The sequence below is a fragment of the Coenobita brevimanus genome, chromosome 55 (assembly GCF_032717465.1).
Source record: "Coenobita brevimanus isolate Jiangsu-jjx chromosome 55, ASM3271746v2, whole genome shotgun sequence".
In the NCBI taxonomy this organism is placed as follows: Eukaryota; Metazoa; Arthropoda; class Malacostraca; order Decapoda; family Coenobitidae; genus Coenobita; species Coenobita brevimanus.
Genome location: NC_137008.1, coordinates 30847795 through 30863484, shown reverse-complemented (window position 1 = coordinate 30863484; position 15690 = coordinate 30847795). Strand labels below are relative to the sequence as shown.

Below are 15690 nucleotides of genomic sequence, written 5' to 3'. Positions count from 1 at the left end.
CCAGCCATTCGGGGACACTGCAGCCACCAACCAGATGCTTCAATGCACATCGACAACACACTGTTTCATGTCCCCATCTATGTTACACGACAGACCTGCAAGTTCTGCAGTAAAAAGGGGAACATCATATGCTCCAACTTCCTCTGCAGGGTGTGTAAGGTGCACTCGTGTCTCAATGTGGAAAGAAACTGCTTCCTGCAGTAACATGAGACTGTTGCCTAAAGTGTAAATAGAAGGAAAAGCCAGTTTTTTTCAGTTTTACTAGTAAATAAAGTTTCGTAAAAAGTCATTTATTTTTGCAAGTATTGTTTTTTACAGTATTGTATTTTTATAATATAATAACATTGTGTTGTTATTCTGTGCCTTTATGTAACTAGTAATATAATTTTTACCTTGTTGTAATTTTTGACTGTAGACTGTAACTGTGATTTACACTGTAAATATCATTTTTTTGAAAAAGTCGCAGGAGTAAAAAAAAGTCTTAGAAATGGTTGAGTTAACACGGTCTCGGGCCAAAAAACAACAAACAAACAAACCGAATTTCCAATTATTTCGATGAGTGCCTGGTACAGGGTCTGGTGCCTGACAGACATTTGGAGGCACTGTTACAGGATCTGAGGACTTGCCTGCATTATCCTTTATCCATTCAAAATTTTCAACGCCCGTGCATGGGGGATGTGGGTCCTTCACTGATTTCCAAATGCATGCTTGGTAGTGGGCATGCTTGACAGTCTCTGCAAAGGATTCATTTGTAGGTGGAGGAGAGTTAAGATCTGGTGTCGATGACCAGAGAGTCACACACGCCTGTGATATGCTGTCACAGTGTGGAACTCCACAACATGCAACCATGAATTTCGTGGTTTGTTTCATCCCATTTGACATTAGTGCATGAGTGTTGCCAAGAAGTGACAACGACAACCCAGGACACAATGCTTTTAGCACAGCACCTTTCCCAATACCATGACTAGAATCCACAGTGTCGTATCCAAACAACACCTGAGCTGGAAGCAAATTCTCTATTATTGCTTCATGCTTGTCAACTAACTTTTCTTTATGTAAGTTACAGCTCTGTCTTTGATTGGTGATTCCTTGATTATCGTTATTGTGATATTTTCAGTCAAGTAGTAACACAACAGGAGGACAAAAACATGAGTCATCTGAAATTACAACAATTCCTCGTGGAGAGTCTTGAAGAAAGATAAAAAGTTGTTGTATGATTGTACCATCAGCCTCTTCATGGCTGTAGCATCCATGTCATGTCTATGTGACACCACACTACCATTATAGATCTCAATGGGAGTTGTCTTTTGACCTGTTATTACTAACGTGTGGTTTTGAAGGCTTTTCTGGTTGAATTCAGAATCACTGCTCAGTTCCAAGCATATGAAATCTATGAGTTGGACTTCGTTCCACGCAACACCCAGAACCACCTTCTATGGTGGTAATGCTGTACCCAGACCCAGTTTATGAACTCTGCTTGTCCTAGATGACCTGGATGTGGCTTTTATGCTGTAGTCATAATATCAGTCAAATACCAGGTACACAGCTTGTGATGAGAAACGCCTCTGAAATAGACACTTGAAGCTCTTAATGTAGTTTCTAACTGTTCTAACAGCTGGCCAGAGGACCACCCAAAGTATAGCGGAGCCATCAATGACAGTAGCGTCAACACTGCCTGTTATCCTGGCAGGTATTTCAACTTGCAGCTGCTATTTCAGAGTAGCTTTCCCCTTGATGATGCGCATTTCCCTTGTGTCTGTGAACATAGATGATGGCACAGGTACCAATTCATGTGACACAACATTGGGAATGTCTGCATCACGAGAACTTGCCTGTAGTCCTATTAAACGTAAATGAATGAAGTGTCAAATACTTTCAGTTCACAAGTTTTCATATACGTCTTTGTGATAGCCATGGTTGTGACTCCCTTTTGAATAGCGTTACAGAACCCATCAGGCCACTCACTTTCAAACTCCTGCATTTGCTGTGTGCTAGTTGCCAATGAATTGTGTGCATTCAACTGGTTCACTAAATGCTTGCTTTTCATTTATCTTTAGGCATCTTTATGTGTGAATGCTTCACGTATATGAGGGAACACATGACTTGTGGCACAGTATTTTAAAGTTCTCGTCTCTGACCATATTTCCTGCAAGGTGATCTGCTTTCCCATCAAGAAAAAGTTTACGAAACCTAAGAATATTGCTAATCCTACTGGAACCACATTCACTCAGTCAGTCTTGTTTATCACAGCAGTTGTATTTAAATGCAAAATAACAGAAGCGGTCAGTCATTTTTCATACCTGCAATATAAAGCTTTCACCCTGCACCACGTACTACATACTACTCTTCCACCAAATCCACCACCCTGCACTGCACTACTTTTCTACGTGAAAGTTAAATTCAATTTGTTGCTACTGATGGAGTAATCAAACATGATATTATTAGACAATCACATGCATATGCTGCTTGCACCTTTTCGCTTTCTCTGCAGAAATTACTATGACCATGAAAGTATTTTTCAATACTGCCACCACTAGTCATTAACAGTCAATATATAAGATGGCTGAAAAAAAAAAATTGTTAGCAACACAAAAATAAGTTAAATATACAAGAATAATGAGTACAGCAGAAGCAAACATGCAAAAATGCAATGATCCGGTGTAGTGAAACCATTATTTCTCCATTTCATTTACTGACTTGATTTAGGTGACTGATCAGAAAGGCATTCCCATAAACAAAATATTTTCATTGTCAAGTTATTCGTGAAAATAATGGAACCTGTACCATTGCAGTTCATTTTGTTAGGTTTTTCAAGCATCGCTTCAGCACATTTCGTACTTGTTGGCCATCATGGACTCCATCTTAAATTACTCAAAATGTTCAACGGTGAGAGGAGGGCACCCGGCAGATTATTAACTTACGCATTCTTGGCTTTCACTTGACACCGAGAGCAAAACTCTATACAGCATTTGAAGGTAACCCATAAAATTTTGATTTGGCTGCCGGACTAATGGGGGAAGGGATGCAGACGCCCATCGGTTGATGGAAGGGAGGCATTGATTGGTGGGGTTGGTGAGGTAGATGATGGACAGTGAACCGACTGGCAATTCCCACTTCCCACCTACAAATCTTCCATACGTATCACTGTATTGGCTAGTTCGACCGCCAGAGCATAGGCCCGCCTGGAAGTTCGTATTCATAATGGATCTTAATCGGATCTGGTGATATACAAACCTTCACTGCAGTGAATTATTGTTGAGGTCACTGTTTGGTAGTATTTTTTCACATTAACACTCACTCTAATTCGGCTGTGAAGTGATTGATGGCTGTATAAATTTCAGGTAGGGGGAAAATGGCTAATTCATAGTTTAAGCAGAAAAAAAGCTTATGAATACAGCCCTCAGTCTATGGGGCTAGGATTTGCTCAGACACCAACGAACACCAACGCAGTATTATAGAAATGAGACTTGTCCTTACCATAATGACACAACACACCATTTGAAGCCGGGAACTAATAAAGTAGACACTGACGGAGATAATGTTATAACTACTGTACATCGGTTTTGACAGCAGTGGTCCATTGACCGGGCAACTATTGATATATCACAACCAGATCATTACTCACACACACACACACACACACACACACACACACACACACACACAAAGTTAGGGTTTACTTTTTGGTAACCGTCTTCATCCAGCCATCGCTCCGGCAATAATTGGTCGACAAAGATACAAAGACAAAAACAGAAAGAAATAAGTAAATCAATATCCGGCTTTTATCACCACCTCAGTACTCACCCACACTAAATGGTAGGAATCCTTCTTTCTTGGGAGCGAAACGACCGTCTTGATCCAGCCAGCGCTCGGGCATGAACCGGTCAGGGTTACTCCAGTAACGGGGGTCGTGGTGAATGGAGGCGGCCATACAGTGTATTATGCTGTCCTGGAGGGAGACACATCTATTTCGTTTTTGCTACTGGCAGATATCTTTTATAACCCTAGAGAAAGATCTTTCTAAATGGAGGGGTTAGGTAAACCCTATAATAATTTCTTCGCTACTAAAAGGTCAGTGGAAGCAGGGTCACTGTGTATTCCTCTGCCCTGAAGGAACAACTTCGTACTAAAAACTTTCACATTTTTTATGGACCCATTAATCACTTCAGTACAGTGATGCATGTATCAGTTTATTTTCTTAGCTCCAGATGATTTCATTATAAACAGGAAAGGACTCCTCTATAACAATGCAGATCATCAGTGAAACGTCTATCCTAATATAAACACCTGTTTTTTTTATATTTTTTTTTATGCGAGGAAGAAGGAACCAAAGACCATGAGCCCGCAGTAACAGTTCCCTCCAAGAGAAAAACAAAATACAATAGAGAGCCAAATTCAAGATCCGATCATTTTGAGATGCCTGGACACACTGCGTTTGAAAGACTGGAGATCATAGGCAGCAGGAAATACAGACAGAGGGAGACAGTTCCAGAGTTGACCTGTTGCATAAATGAAAGACTGGGAGTAACGGTTAACTCTTGCATAAGAAAGTTGGACAGAAAAGGGATGAGAGTTTGCTGCCAGACGGGTGCTACGCGCCTGTCGTAGAGGTGGAGGAATGCAAGCAGACAGTTCAGAGGAGCAGTGAGCATTAAAGTAGCGATAGAAAAGAGTTAAAGATGCAACAGTGCGGCGAAGAGACAGAGGTTGAAGGGAGTCAGTAAGAGGAGAGTTAATGAGACGAAAAGCCTTTGACTCCACCCTATTGAGAAGAGCTCTATATGGGGAGCCTCCCCACACATGAGAGTTGTACTCCACACGGGCGGATAAAACCTCTGTATAGAGTCAACAATTCTGCAGGGGTAAAGAAAGAGCGGAGTCGGCTTAGCACACCCAGTCTCTTGGAAGCAGATCTTACAAGAGATGTAATATGATCTTTCCAAGATAAGTCCCGAGTAAATGAAACCCCAAGCATGTTCAAGGATGATGCAGGATTAAGCTGAATATTATTAAACATTAATGGATATACCTGTGGAAGATTTTGTCGGGTTGATAGGTGTAAGAACTGAGTCTTAGATGCATTAAAGACAACCATATTATTTTTACCCCAGTCAGAGATACGAGCCAAGTCAGACATTAGGTGTGCCATAGCCTCATCCCTTTCTTGTTGAAGTAACTGCTGAGATGGGCGTTGTGGGAACCGAATGGAAAGGTGAAGGGTGGAGTCATCAACGTATGAGTGGATAGGGTTAGATGTACAGCTTAGAAGATCATTGATGAATAAAAGGAAGAGAGCCCTGAGGAACACCACTGTTGATGGATCTAGGAGAAGAACGATGGCCATCTACAACAGCGGCTATAGAATGACCAGAAAGGAAGCTAGCGATGAAGGCACAGATAAAAGGATAGAAACCGTAGGAGGGCAGTTTGGAAATTAAAGATTTATGCCAGACTCGATCGAAAGCCTTTGAGATGTCAAGTGCAATGGCAAAGCTTTCGCCAAAGTCCCGAAAGGAGGATGACCAGGAGTCTGAAAGGTAGGCGAGAAGATCGCCAGTGGAACGTCCCTGACGGAACCCGTACTGACGATCGGAAAGAAGGTTGTGATAGGAAAGATGCCTTAAAATTTTTCTATTGAGAATTGACTCGAAAACTTTTAAAATACAGGACGTTAAAGCAATTGGACGATAGTTGGAGGGTTGGGAGTGGTCACCCTTCTTTGGGACTGGCTGAATGAGAGCAAACTTCCAGCAAGAAGGAAAGGTACAAGTTGACAGACAAAGGCGAAAGAGTTTGCCTAGGCAGGGTGTAAGCACAGAAGCACAGTTCTTGAGAACAACAGGAGGGACCCCATCAGGCCCATATGCCTTGTTAGTACTGAGGCCAGTGATGGCAGAAAATACATCAGCTGAAGAAATTTTAATGTCAGCCATGAGGAAGTCAGAGGGGGGAAGTGATGGAGGAACAGCACCGGAATCGTCTAAGGTGGATTTGGAGGAGAAAGACTGTGCGAAGAGATCTGCTTAATCAGTAGAAGAAATAGCTACAGAACCATCAGAGTAGAAAAGAGGAGGGAAGGATGATGAGGTAAAGTTGTTAGAAAGGTTTTTGGAAGGTGCCAGAAGGAGTGGGAAGAATTCGAGTTGGAGAGTTGAGAGCATTTAGTACGGATGAAATTATTTTTAGCAGAGCGAAGAACAGACTTAGCACGATTCCGGGCAGAAACGTAAAGATGATGTGATTCAGTGGTGGGTTGGGTCCCGTACCTTTTGTAGGCCCTCTCCTTGTTGCATTAGAACAAGCGTGATTAAACCAAGGCTTTCTTGCGTTAGTCAAAGGATATGAGAAAGGAATGTATGCTTCCATGCCCGGGAGAATAACCTCCGTAATGCGCAAGGCACACTCAGATGGCTCACGGCCATGGAAGCAATAATCATTCCAGGGAAAATCAAAGAATTACTGCCTGAGGGCCTCGCAGTCCGCAGCTCCAAAATGCCACAGACGACGTTTCCCTGGAGGGTCCACAGGCCGTACCAGAGTGATAGGACAGGTTAAGGTGATAAGGTTGTGATCGGAGGAGCCCAATACGAAGACCGTAGAAAAGAGAGTAACTTTATTCCCGCTGCACCATTAAAATTTGATTCAGGTCAGGCAAGAAATAATCAGTCTCTCCAGAGGCAGGATCCTGGCGAATGGAGGCCAAAAAAAAAAAATACATCGCTTTTCTCTGAAGGACTGCTTACTTAATAACTGAAATCATCCTTTCCATGAAGGGGTAGAATCATCATCATTACGAACCTACAAATATTTTATCCTGTATCATTGGGATTGTCACGACCTATTATCATCATCAGGATCACAACCCCAGCTTCTGTTGTCATAAATAAGGAGCATATATATATATATATATATATATATATATATATATATATATATATATATATATATTTATATTGTATATATTGTTACATAGCCTATGATTTCATCATCCCTCTAACGTACAGTATGCTGCATGTTTGATCACGATTCGCCTCGTGGCTTCCATAGTGACCAGGCTTGCGTGTTCTACCTCACTCCCCCCTTCTCCCCCTTATAGTAGAGTAAGTCGTTCTTTCGGTTGTTCAGAGCACGATTGTCAACTCTTTGTCCCCTATGGCTTCATTTGCGTGTCCTTACAAGTTGTATCAAGCTCTGCCGGCCCCTATATAATGAGCTCAGTCTCTGCATTATTGCCACTTAGATCTACTCCTCATTTTGTTCACATCTCTGTTCTCCCCTGTATAGTGTATTATTATTTTTGTGAGTGCTCAGGAAGTCTCCAACCATCTAGGTGCTGTATAATTTGAGTATAAGTGTTGTTACCATTTTTCTTGTGCTGTATGGCCTAGGGTGTTGATTCGTAGGCCTGGTAAGGTTTTTGTGATTCGTGTAGAGTTTTTAATGTCAGCCATTATTAATAATATTTTGTATCTGTAATAATATATCTTGCTTTAACTAAGCATAAGCCGGTTTTCCCATTTATCAGGGCTGACTTAGATAAATTTGCTCTTGCTAAATTCATGTTAATAGAGGCTATTGCAGTTAACCATATATGTAACCTGTTTTGCCATTACATTATCCTTATGAGTCCTGAATGTTTAGTTGTTAGTTTGAGCATTAAACTTTAACTTGTAATTTTACCTAACTCTTTTGTTTTGAACGTGGAACTTTGCGGGACAGTAGTGATTTTAGTATTCTCACTTGAAGTGTTCATTATCTCTCTCTGTTCCATAACATAAATTTGGCGACCTCTTATCAGGATATTCAGGATATTATCATAAGCATATTGCTTGATATTTTGTGACTGATTTATTCATGATGTCTACTATTACTACTCTTCATGAAGCCAAACATTTTTTGTCAAATGTGCAAACAGTTTTGATGTAGAAAACAGAACAAAGAATGAACTTATGCTTGGTGCTCAACAATTGGGAATTGCTGTTCGCTCTCATCAGTCTAAAGATCAAATTGTTGACATGATTAATAAAACCTTGTTTAATGTAACTCTTCCAGATGAGCAAGCGCAGATTGAAATAGCTAAGTTACAGCTAGCCCTGCAGGAGGCTCGTGCTAAGGAGGCTGAATCTCAGGCTCTTATTCAGGAGGAACAGGCACAAATTGAAATTGCTAGGATTCAGGCAGACCATGAGTATCGCATGAAACAAAGTGGAACTGGATCATCTAGCTCTGATGATTTTGATGTGGCTAAAAATGTTAAGCTTGTCCCTCCTTTTAATGAATCTGATTTAACAAAGTGTTTTCAGTTGTTTGAGAGGGTAGCTACAGGTTTTAATTGGCCCCAAGAGTATTGGCCAGTACTCCTTCAGACTGTTCTCACCGGTAAAGCTCAAGTAACTTATACATCTTTGCCTCAGGATCAATCTGATAATTATGATGTAGTTAAGAGCTTGATTCTTAAGGCCTATGAGCTTGTTCCTGAAGCCTATAGAGTAAAATTTAGGACAACTTATAAACAAGATAAGCAATCCCATGTTGAGTATGCAAAAATCAAAGAAGATCTATTAGACCAGTGGTTAAATTCTAAGAATGTAAATTCTGATTTTGATAAATATAAGCAGATGATTTTGCTGGAGGACTTCAAAAGGTGTATTAATAAAGATGTAAGCCTATATCTTGATGAGAAAAGAATAGATAATTTGTCTGATGCCGCAGTTTTAGCTGATGAATATGTTCTCACTCACAAGAGATATTCTAAAGAAAAAAGGAAAGCTGAGAGTAAGTACGTTGCCCCTACTCAAAGTATAGGTAACAGGAAAGAGAATAAAGATGATGTTTCTTAGGAAGTAAATACCAGCTCCACCTCTAGATTTCATAAAAGTAAATGTACTTATTGTAGTAAGCTTGGTCATACTACGGAGAAATGTTTCAGGAGACAGCGTGATGTGAACAAAAAGGAGTCTTAAAATATTCAGTTAATTGGTCTAGTGTCCACCCTTGAGAGTTCCCAGAATTCTTTAACCGAGTTAACTGAACCTGCCTTAAGGGGTAAATTGAATTCTCATGATGAAGCTCCTCTTTTGAGCAGTAACGTGGGTGACACTCTCAAGAGTTCATGTGCTAATTTCCTGTCTGATGGTTTTGTCAGTCCTCAGGACAATAATGACAGGAAATCAGTTAAAATATATCGTGATACAGGTGCTTGCCAATCCCTTATGCTGACCAGTGTTCTAGGCTCTAATGTTAATTCCTCTGATGAAACTGTAATCTTACAAGGTGTAGGGAATAATTACTTCTCTCTCCCTCTGTGCAGAGTGAATTTAGAGTCTGGTTTTGTTAATGGTTCCGTTATGGTTGGGTTGGTTGAGACTCTCCCAATGTCAGGTGTAACTTTCTTACTTGGAAATGATATTGGTGGAAGTCAAGTGTGTCCAGCTCCTCAGTTGTCTAGTGAACCAGTGACTGTGACCCAGGATTGTGATGTCCCTGAGGTGTTCTCTGCATGTGCTGTCACTAGGGCTAAGTCTAACGTTACTGGTGACTTGGAGGATAATGATGATGATGATGTTATCCTAGCTGACACTTTTCTTGCTAATTTGGACCACTCACCAGATGAGGCAGTACCCCGTAGTGTTGATAATTTGTCTCGTCAAGAGTTGGTTGAGTTGCAGGTTGCTGACCCTGAGTTGAAAGGTCTAGCTAACTCTGCATGCAGTGAGGAAGAGTCAGCTGGTGCTTCTACTTGTTATTATATAAAGTCAGGAGTACTTATGAGAAAGTGGAGACCCCCAACAGCATCAGCCGACTGTGAATGGGAGGTTGTACATCAAGTTGTCATCCCTCGTGTTTGTAGGCAGGATATCATTAGAGTGGCTCATGATTCCAGTTTGGCAGGACACCTTGGAGTGAGGAAGACTGTGGCACGCATTTTGAAACACTTCTCTGGCCAGGTATCTTCAGAGATGTTTCCTGGTATTGTAAGTCTTGTCACACCTGTCAAGTTGTGGGGAAGTGTAATCAGACTGAAAAGGTTGCACCTCTAGTTCCCATTCCTCCTTTTGAGGCGCCTTTCACCCGTATTTTGGTGGATATTGTGGGCCCTCTTCCTAAGACTTCTTCAGGATTTTCTTATGTGTTCACCCTGATTGATATGGCTACTCGTTATCCTGAAGCCATTCCACTTAGAAATATCTCAGCAAAGAACGTGGTTAAGGAAATGCTAGGGTTCTTCACCAAGTTTGGTCTGCCCAAGGAGGTACAGTCAGACCGGGGAAGTAATTTCATGTCAAATGTTTTCAAGCAGTCTCCGAAAGAGTTGGGCATCACCCAGATCACGTCTTCAGCTTACCATTCCCAGACGCAAGGAGCGTTGGAGAGATATCATCAAACACTCAAATCCATGCTCAGGAAATACTGTTTGGAACATCAGAAAGACTGGGATAAAGGTCTTCCATTTGTTGTATTTGCCGCAAGAGAATCTCCAAATGAATCACTGGGCTTCTCACCCTTTGAACTACTGTTTTGCCATGAAGTAAGAGGACCCCTTAAGCTACTCAAGGAATGCTGGCTGTCGGAGGAAGATGACGTCAACCTGCTGGAGTATGTGATGAAGTTCAAAGAACGGCTGTCCACTGCTTTACAGCTGGCGAGAGAGAATTTAGGAGCTGCTCAGGAGAAGATGAAGACTGGGTATGATAAGAAGTCAAGGTTACGCCACTTTCAGCCAGGAGATCAGGTTTTGATTCTGCTACCAGTGCATGGGCAACCTCTTCAAGCCAAGTTTGGTGGTCCTTATTTCGTGGAGTAGAAACTCAGTGATGTCAACTATGTCATCGCCACACTAGATCGTAGAATGAACAAGCAACTTTGTCACATCAACATGCTAAATTTATATCACAGGCGGGACGAAAATAACACAGTCTGCACTGTAGCTGTTCCACCCGAGTCTGCAAGTGAAGTTCTCCCATGCAGTATGAGCCTGAGTGATAGTTTGGGGAAGAATCCTGGTATCATGAATGATTTCCAGGCTAAGCTTTCTCATCTAGCTCCCAAGGAAAGGCGGGAGTTTTCGGCATTACTGCAGGAGTACCCGCAAGTGTTCCATGCCACTCCAGGAAGAACCACTGTGTTGATGCATGATGTCGATGTTGGAGACGCAAAGCCAATTATATTGCCTCTTTACCGTGAGAACCCAGTGAAAGTTCCTCTCATCCAGAAGGAGCTTGGCTACCTGTTGGACCACAAGATGATTGAGCCCTGTCAGAGCGAGTGGAGTTCTCCTATCACTCTAGTCCCTAAGCCAGGTGTGTCACAGCGGCTTTGCATCGACTACAGACGTGTTAATCAGATAACCAAAATAGACACTTACCCTCTCCCTCGCGTGGAAGATTGCATAGACAAGATCGGAAAGGCTAGGTACATAAGTAAGTTTGATTTGTTAAAGGGATACTGGCAAGTACCTATGACTGAACGTGCTAGAGAGATCTCATGTTTTGTAACACTAGGAAAGACTTTTGCATGTTCTGTAATGCCATATGGTACCAGCCACTTTTCAGAAGCTCATGAATGTTGTAACAGAGGGTTTGGCAGGGTGTGTTGTTTATATTGATGATGTATTAATCTTCAGTGACAACTGGAAAGATCACCTAGGCCATGTCAGTAAATTTCTTGAGCGTTTGGTTCAGGCTAATCTTGTAGCTAATTTATCAAAGTGTGAGTTTGGTCAAGCTAAAGTTCAGTACCTTGGGTACGTAATTGGTGATGGAGACGTTGCACCACCAGGAGCTAAGGTTCAGGTTATAAGTGATCTTCCCAGACCTAAAAGTAGGAAAGAGCTACAAAGATTTTTGGGAATGGTAGGTTATTACAGGAGATTTGTTCTTAACTTTTCAATTCTTGTATCACCACTTACAGACCTACTGAAAAAGGGAGTTAAACTTGTCTGGACCGATAACTGTGAATTCTCTTTCAGTAAACTTAAATAAAGCTATCCTATTAAGTCAGCCAGTGCTCGCTACTCCAAATTTTGCTAAGCCTTTTAAGATGGCTGTTGATGCCAGTGATACAGGAGCTGGGGCTGTTTTGCTGCAAGAGGATGATCAGGGTATTGAACACCCTGTATCTTATTACAGTAAGAAGTTCACTCCACCTCAAAAGAACTACTCAACTATTGAGAAAAAGCTTTTGGCCTTGATTTTGGGTTTACAGCATTTTTCATTTTATTTGTGTTCTGGTTTTGACCCCATAGTCATTTATACCGATCATAACCCACTGAAATTCCTTAGTAAGTTTAAAGATAAAAATCAGAGATTGACAAGATGGAGTCTACTTCTTCAGGATTATTCATTAGACATATAACATGTCAAGGGGAAAGAAAATGTTATTGCAGATTGTTTATCTCGACTTTAGACAGATTGTTTTAGAGTAATAAGAAATTTCCTTTGTAAATTTCTTTTCTATGTGGGGAGGTGTTACATGGCCTATGATTTCATCATCGTTTGTATAATTCTAACGTACAGTATGCTGTATATTTGATCACGATTCGCCTCGTGGCTTCCATATTGACCAGGCGTGCGTGTTTTACCTCACTCCCCCCTTCTCCCCCGTATAGTAGAGTAAGTCGTTCCTTCTGTTGTTCAGAACAGGATTGTCAACTCTTTGTCCCCTATGGCTTCATTTGCGTGTCCTTCTTACAAGTTGTATCAAGCTCTGCCAGCCCGTATGTAATGAGCTCAGTCTCTGCATTATTGCCACTTAGATCTACTCCTCATTTTGTTCACATCTCTGTTCTCCCCTGTATAGTGTATTATTATTTTTGTGAGTGCTCAGGAAGTCTCCAACCATCTAGCTGTTGTATAATTTGAGTATAAGTGTTGTTACCATTTTTCTTTTGCTGTATAGCCTAAGATGTTCATTCGTAGGCCTGGTAATGTTTTTGTGATTCGTGTAGAGTTTTTAATGTCAGCCATTATTAATAATATTTTGTATCTGTAATAATATATCTTGCTTTAACTGAGCATTATCCAGTTTTCTCATTTATCAGGGCTGACTTAGATAAATTTGCTCTTGCTAAATTCATGTTAACAGAGACTATTGCAGTTAACCATATATGTAACCTGTTTTGCCATTACATTATCCTTATGAGTCCTGAATGTTTAGTTGATAGTTTGAGCATTAAACTTTAACTTGTAATTTTACCTAACTCTTTTGTTTTGAACGTGGAACTTTGCGGGACAGTAGTGATTTTAGTATTCTCACTTGAAGTGTCCATTATCTCTCTCTGTTCCATATATATATATATATATATATATATATATATATATATATATTGTTAGGGAACAGAGAAAGAAAATGTACACTTCAAGTGAGAACACCAAAAATCACCACTGTCCCGCAAAGTTCCTGGTTCAAAACAAGAGTTAGGTAAAATTACAAGTTTAAGTTTAATGCTCAAACTAACAACTAAACATTCAGGACTCATAAGGATAATGTAATGGCAAAAAACAGGTTAAATATATGGTTAACTGCAATACCCTCTATTAACACGAAATTAACAATTGTAAGTTTATCTAAGTCAGCCCTGATAAAATGAGAAAACCGGATAATGCTCAGTGAATGCAAGACATATTATTACAGATACAAAATATTATCAATAATGGCTGACACTTAAAGCACATGAATCACAAAAAGCTCACTAGGCCTCCGAATTAACAACTTATGCTATACAGTACAAGAAAAAATGCAACAACACTTATACTCAAATTACACAGCAGTTAGATGGTTGGAGACTTCCTGAGCACTCACAATAATAACAACTGTACAGGGGAGGACAGAGATGTGAACAAAATGAGGAGTAGATCTAAGTGGCAATTAATGCAGAGACTGGGCTCATTATATAGGGGCAGGCAGAGCTTGATACAACTTGTAAGAAGGACGCGCAAATGAAGGCAGAGGGGACAAAGAGTTGACATTCCTGCTCTGAACAACAGAAAGAACGACTTACTCTACTATAAGGGTAGAAGGGGGGAGTGAGGTAGAACACGCTCGTGATCAAACATGCGGCATACTGTACGTTAGAATTACACAAAGGATGATGAAATCATAGGCTATGTAACGCCTCCCCCCCAAAAAAAAAAAAAATTACAAAGGAAATTTCTTATTACTCTAAAACAATCTGTCTAAAGTCTAGATAAGCAATCTGCAATAACATTTTCTTTCCCCTTGACATGTTGTATGTCTAATGAATAATCCTGAAGAAGTAGACTCCATCTTGTCAATCTCTGATTTTTATCTTTAAACTTACTAAGGATTTTCAGTGGGTTATGATCGGTATAAATGACTATGGGGCCAAAACCAGAACACAAGTAAAATGAAAAATGCTGTAAACCCAAAATCAAGGCCAAAAGCTCTTTCTCAATAGTTGAGTAGTTTTTTTGAGGTGGAGTGAACTTCTTACTGTAATAAGATACAGGGTGTTCAATACCCTGATCATCCTCTTGCAGCAAAACAGCCCCAGCTCCTGTATCACTTGCGTCAACAGCCATCTTAAAAGGCTTACCAAAATTTGGAGTAACGACCACTGGCTGACTTAATAGGATAGCTTTAAGTTTGCTGAAAGAGGACTCACAGTCATTGGTCCAGACAAATTTAACTCCCTTTTTCAGTAGGTCTGTAAGTGGTGATACAAGAATTGAAAAGTTAAGAACAAATCTCCTGTAATAACCTACCATTCCCAAAAATCTTTGTAGCTCTTTTCTACTTTTAGGTCTGGGAAGATCACTTATAACCTGAACCTTAGCTCCTGGTGGTGCAACATGTCCATCACCAATTACGTATCTAAGGTACTGAACTTTAGCTTGACCAAACTCACACTTTCATAAATTAGCTACAAGATTAGCCTGAACCAAACGCTCAAGAAATTTACTGACATGGCCTAGGTGATCTTTCCAGTTGTCACTGAAGATTAATACATCATCAATATAAACAAGACACCCTCTCAAACCCTCTGTTACAACATTCATGAGCTTCTGAAAAGTGGCTGGTGCATTCTTCATACCATATGGCATTACAGAACATGCAAAAGTCTTTCCTAGTGTTACAAAACATGAGATCTCCCTAGCACGTTCAGTCATAGGTACTTGCCAGTATCCCTTTAACAAATCAAACTTACTTATGTACCTAGCCTTTCCGATCTTGTCTATGCAATCTTCCACACGAGGGAGAGGGTAAGTGTCTGTTTTGGTTATCTGATTAACACGTCTGTAGTCGATGCAAAGCCGCTGTGACCCACCTGGCTTAGGGACTAGAGTGACAGGAGAACTCCACTCGCTCTGACAGGGCTCAATCATCTTGTGGTCCAACAGGTAGCCAAGCTCCTTCTGGATGAGAGAAACTTTCACTGGGTTCACACGGTAAGGAGGCAGCTTAATTGGCTTTGCATCTCCAACATCGACATCATGCATCAACACAGTGGTTCTTCCTGGAGTGGCACGGAACACTTGCGGGTACTCCTGCAGTAATGCCGAAAACTCCTGCCTTTCCTCGGGAGCTAGATGAGAAAGCTTAGTCTGGAGATCATTCATGATATCAGGATTCTTCCCCAAACTATCACTCAGGCTCATGCTGCATGGGAGAACTTCACTTGCAGACTCGGGTGGAACAGCTGCAGTGCAGACTGGGTTATTTTTGTCCCGC

General features: G+C 40.9%; 1 protein-coding gene across 1 annotated transcript in view; it reads right to left on the bottom strand.

The window, feature by feature from the left end:
• The window catches only part of LOC145401289 (cytochrome P450 2L1-like), a 183974-nt gene that overhangs the window by 45264 nt on the left and 123020 nt on the right, over positions 1–15690 (bottom strand). Inside the window, exon 10 of the mRNA XM_080273616.1 lies at positions 3805–3949. Coding sequence (XP_080129742.1) covers positions 3805–3949 — 145 coding nt within the window. The remainder of the gene's footprint in view (positions 1–3804; positions 3950–15690) is intronic.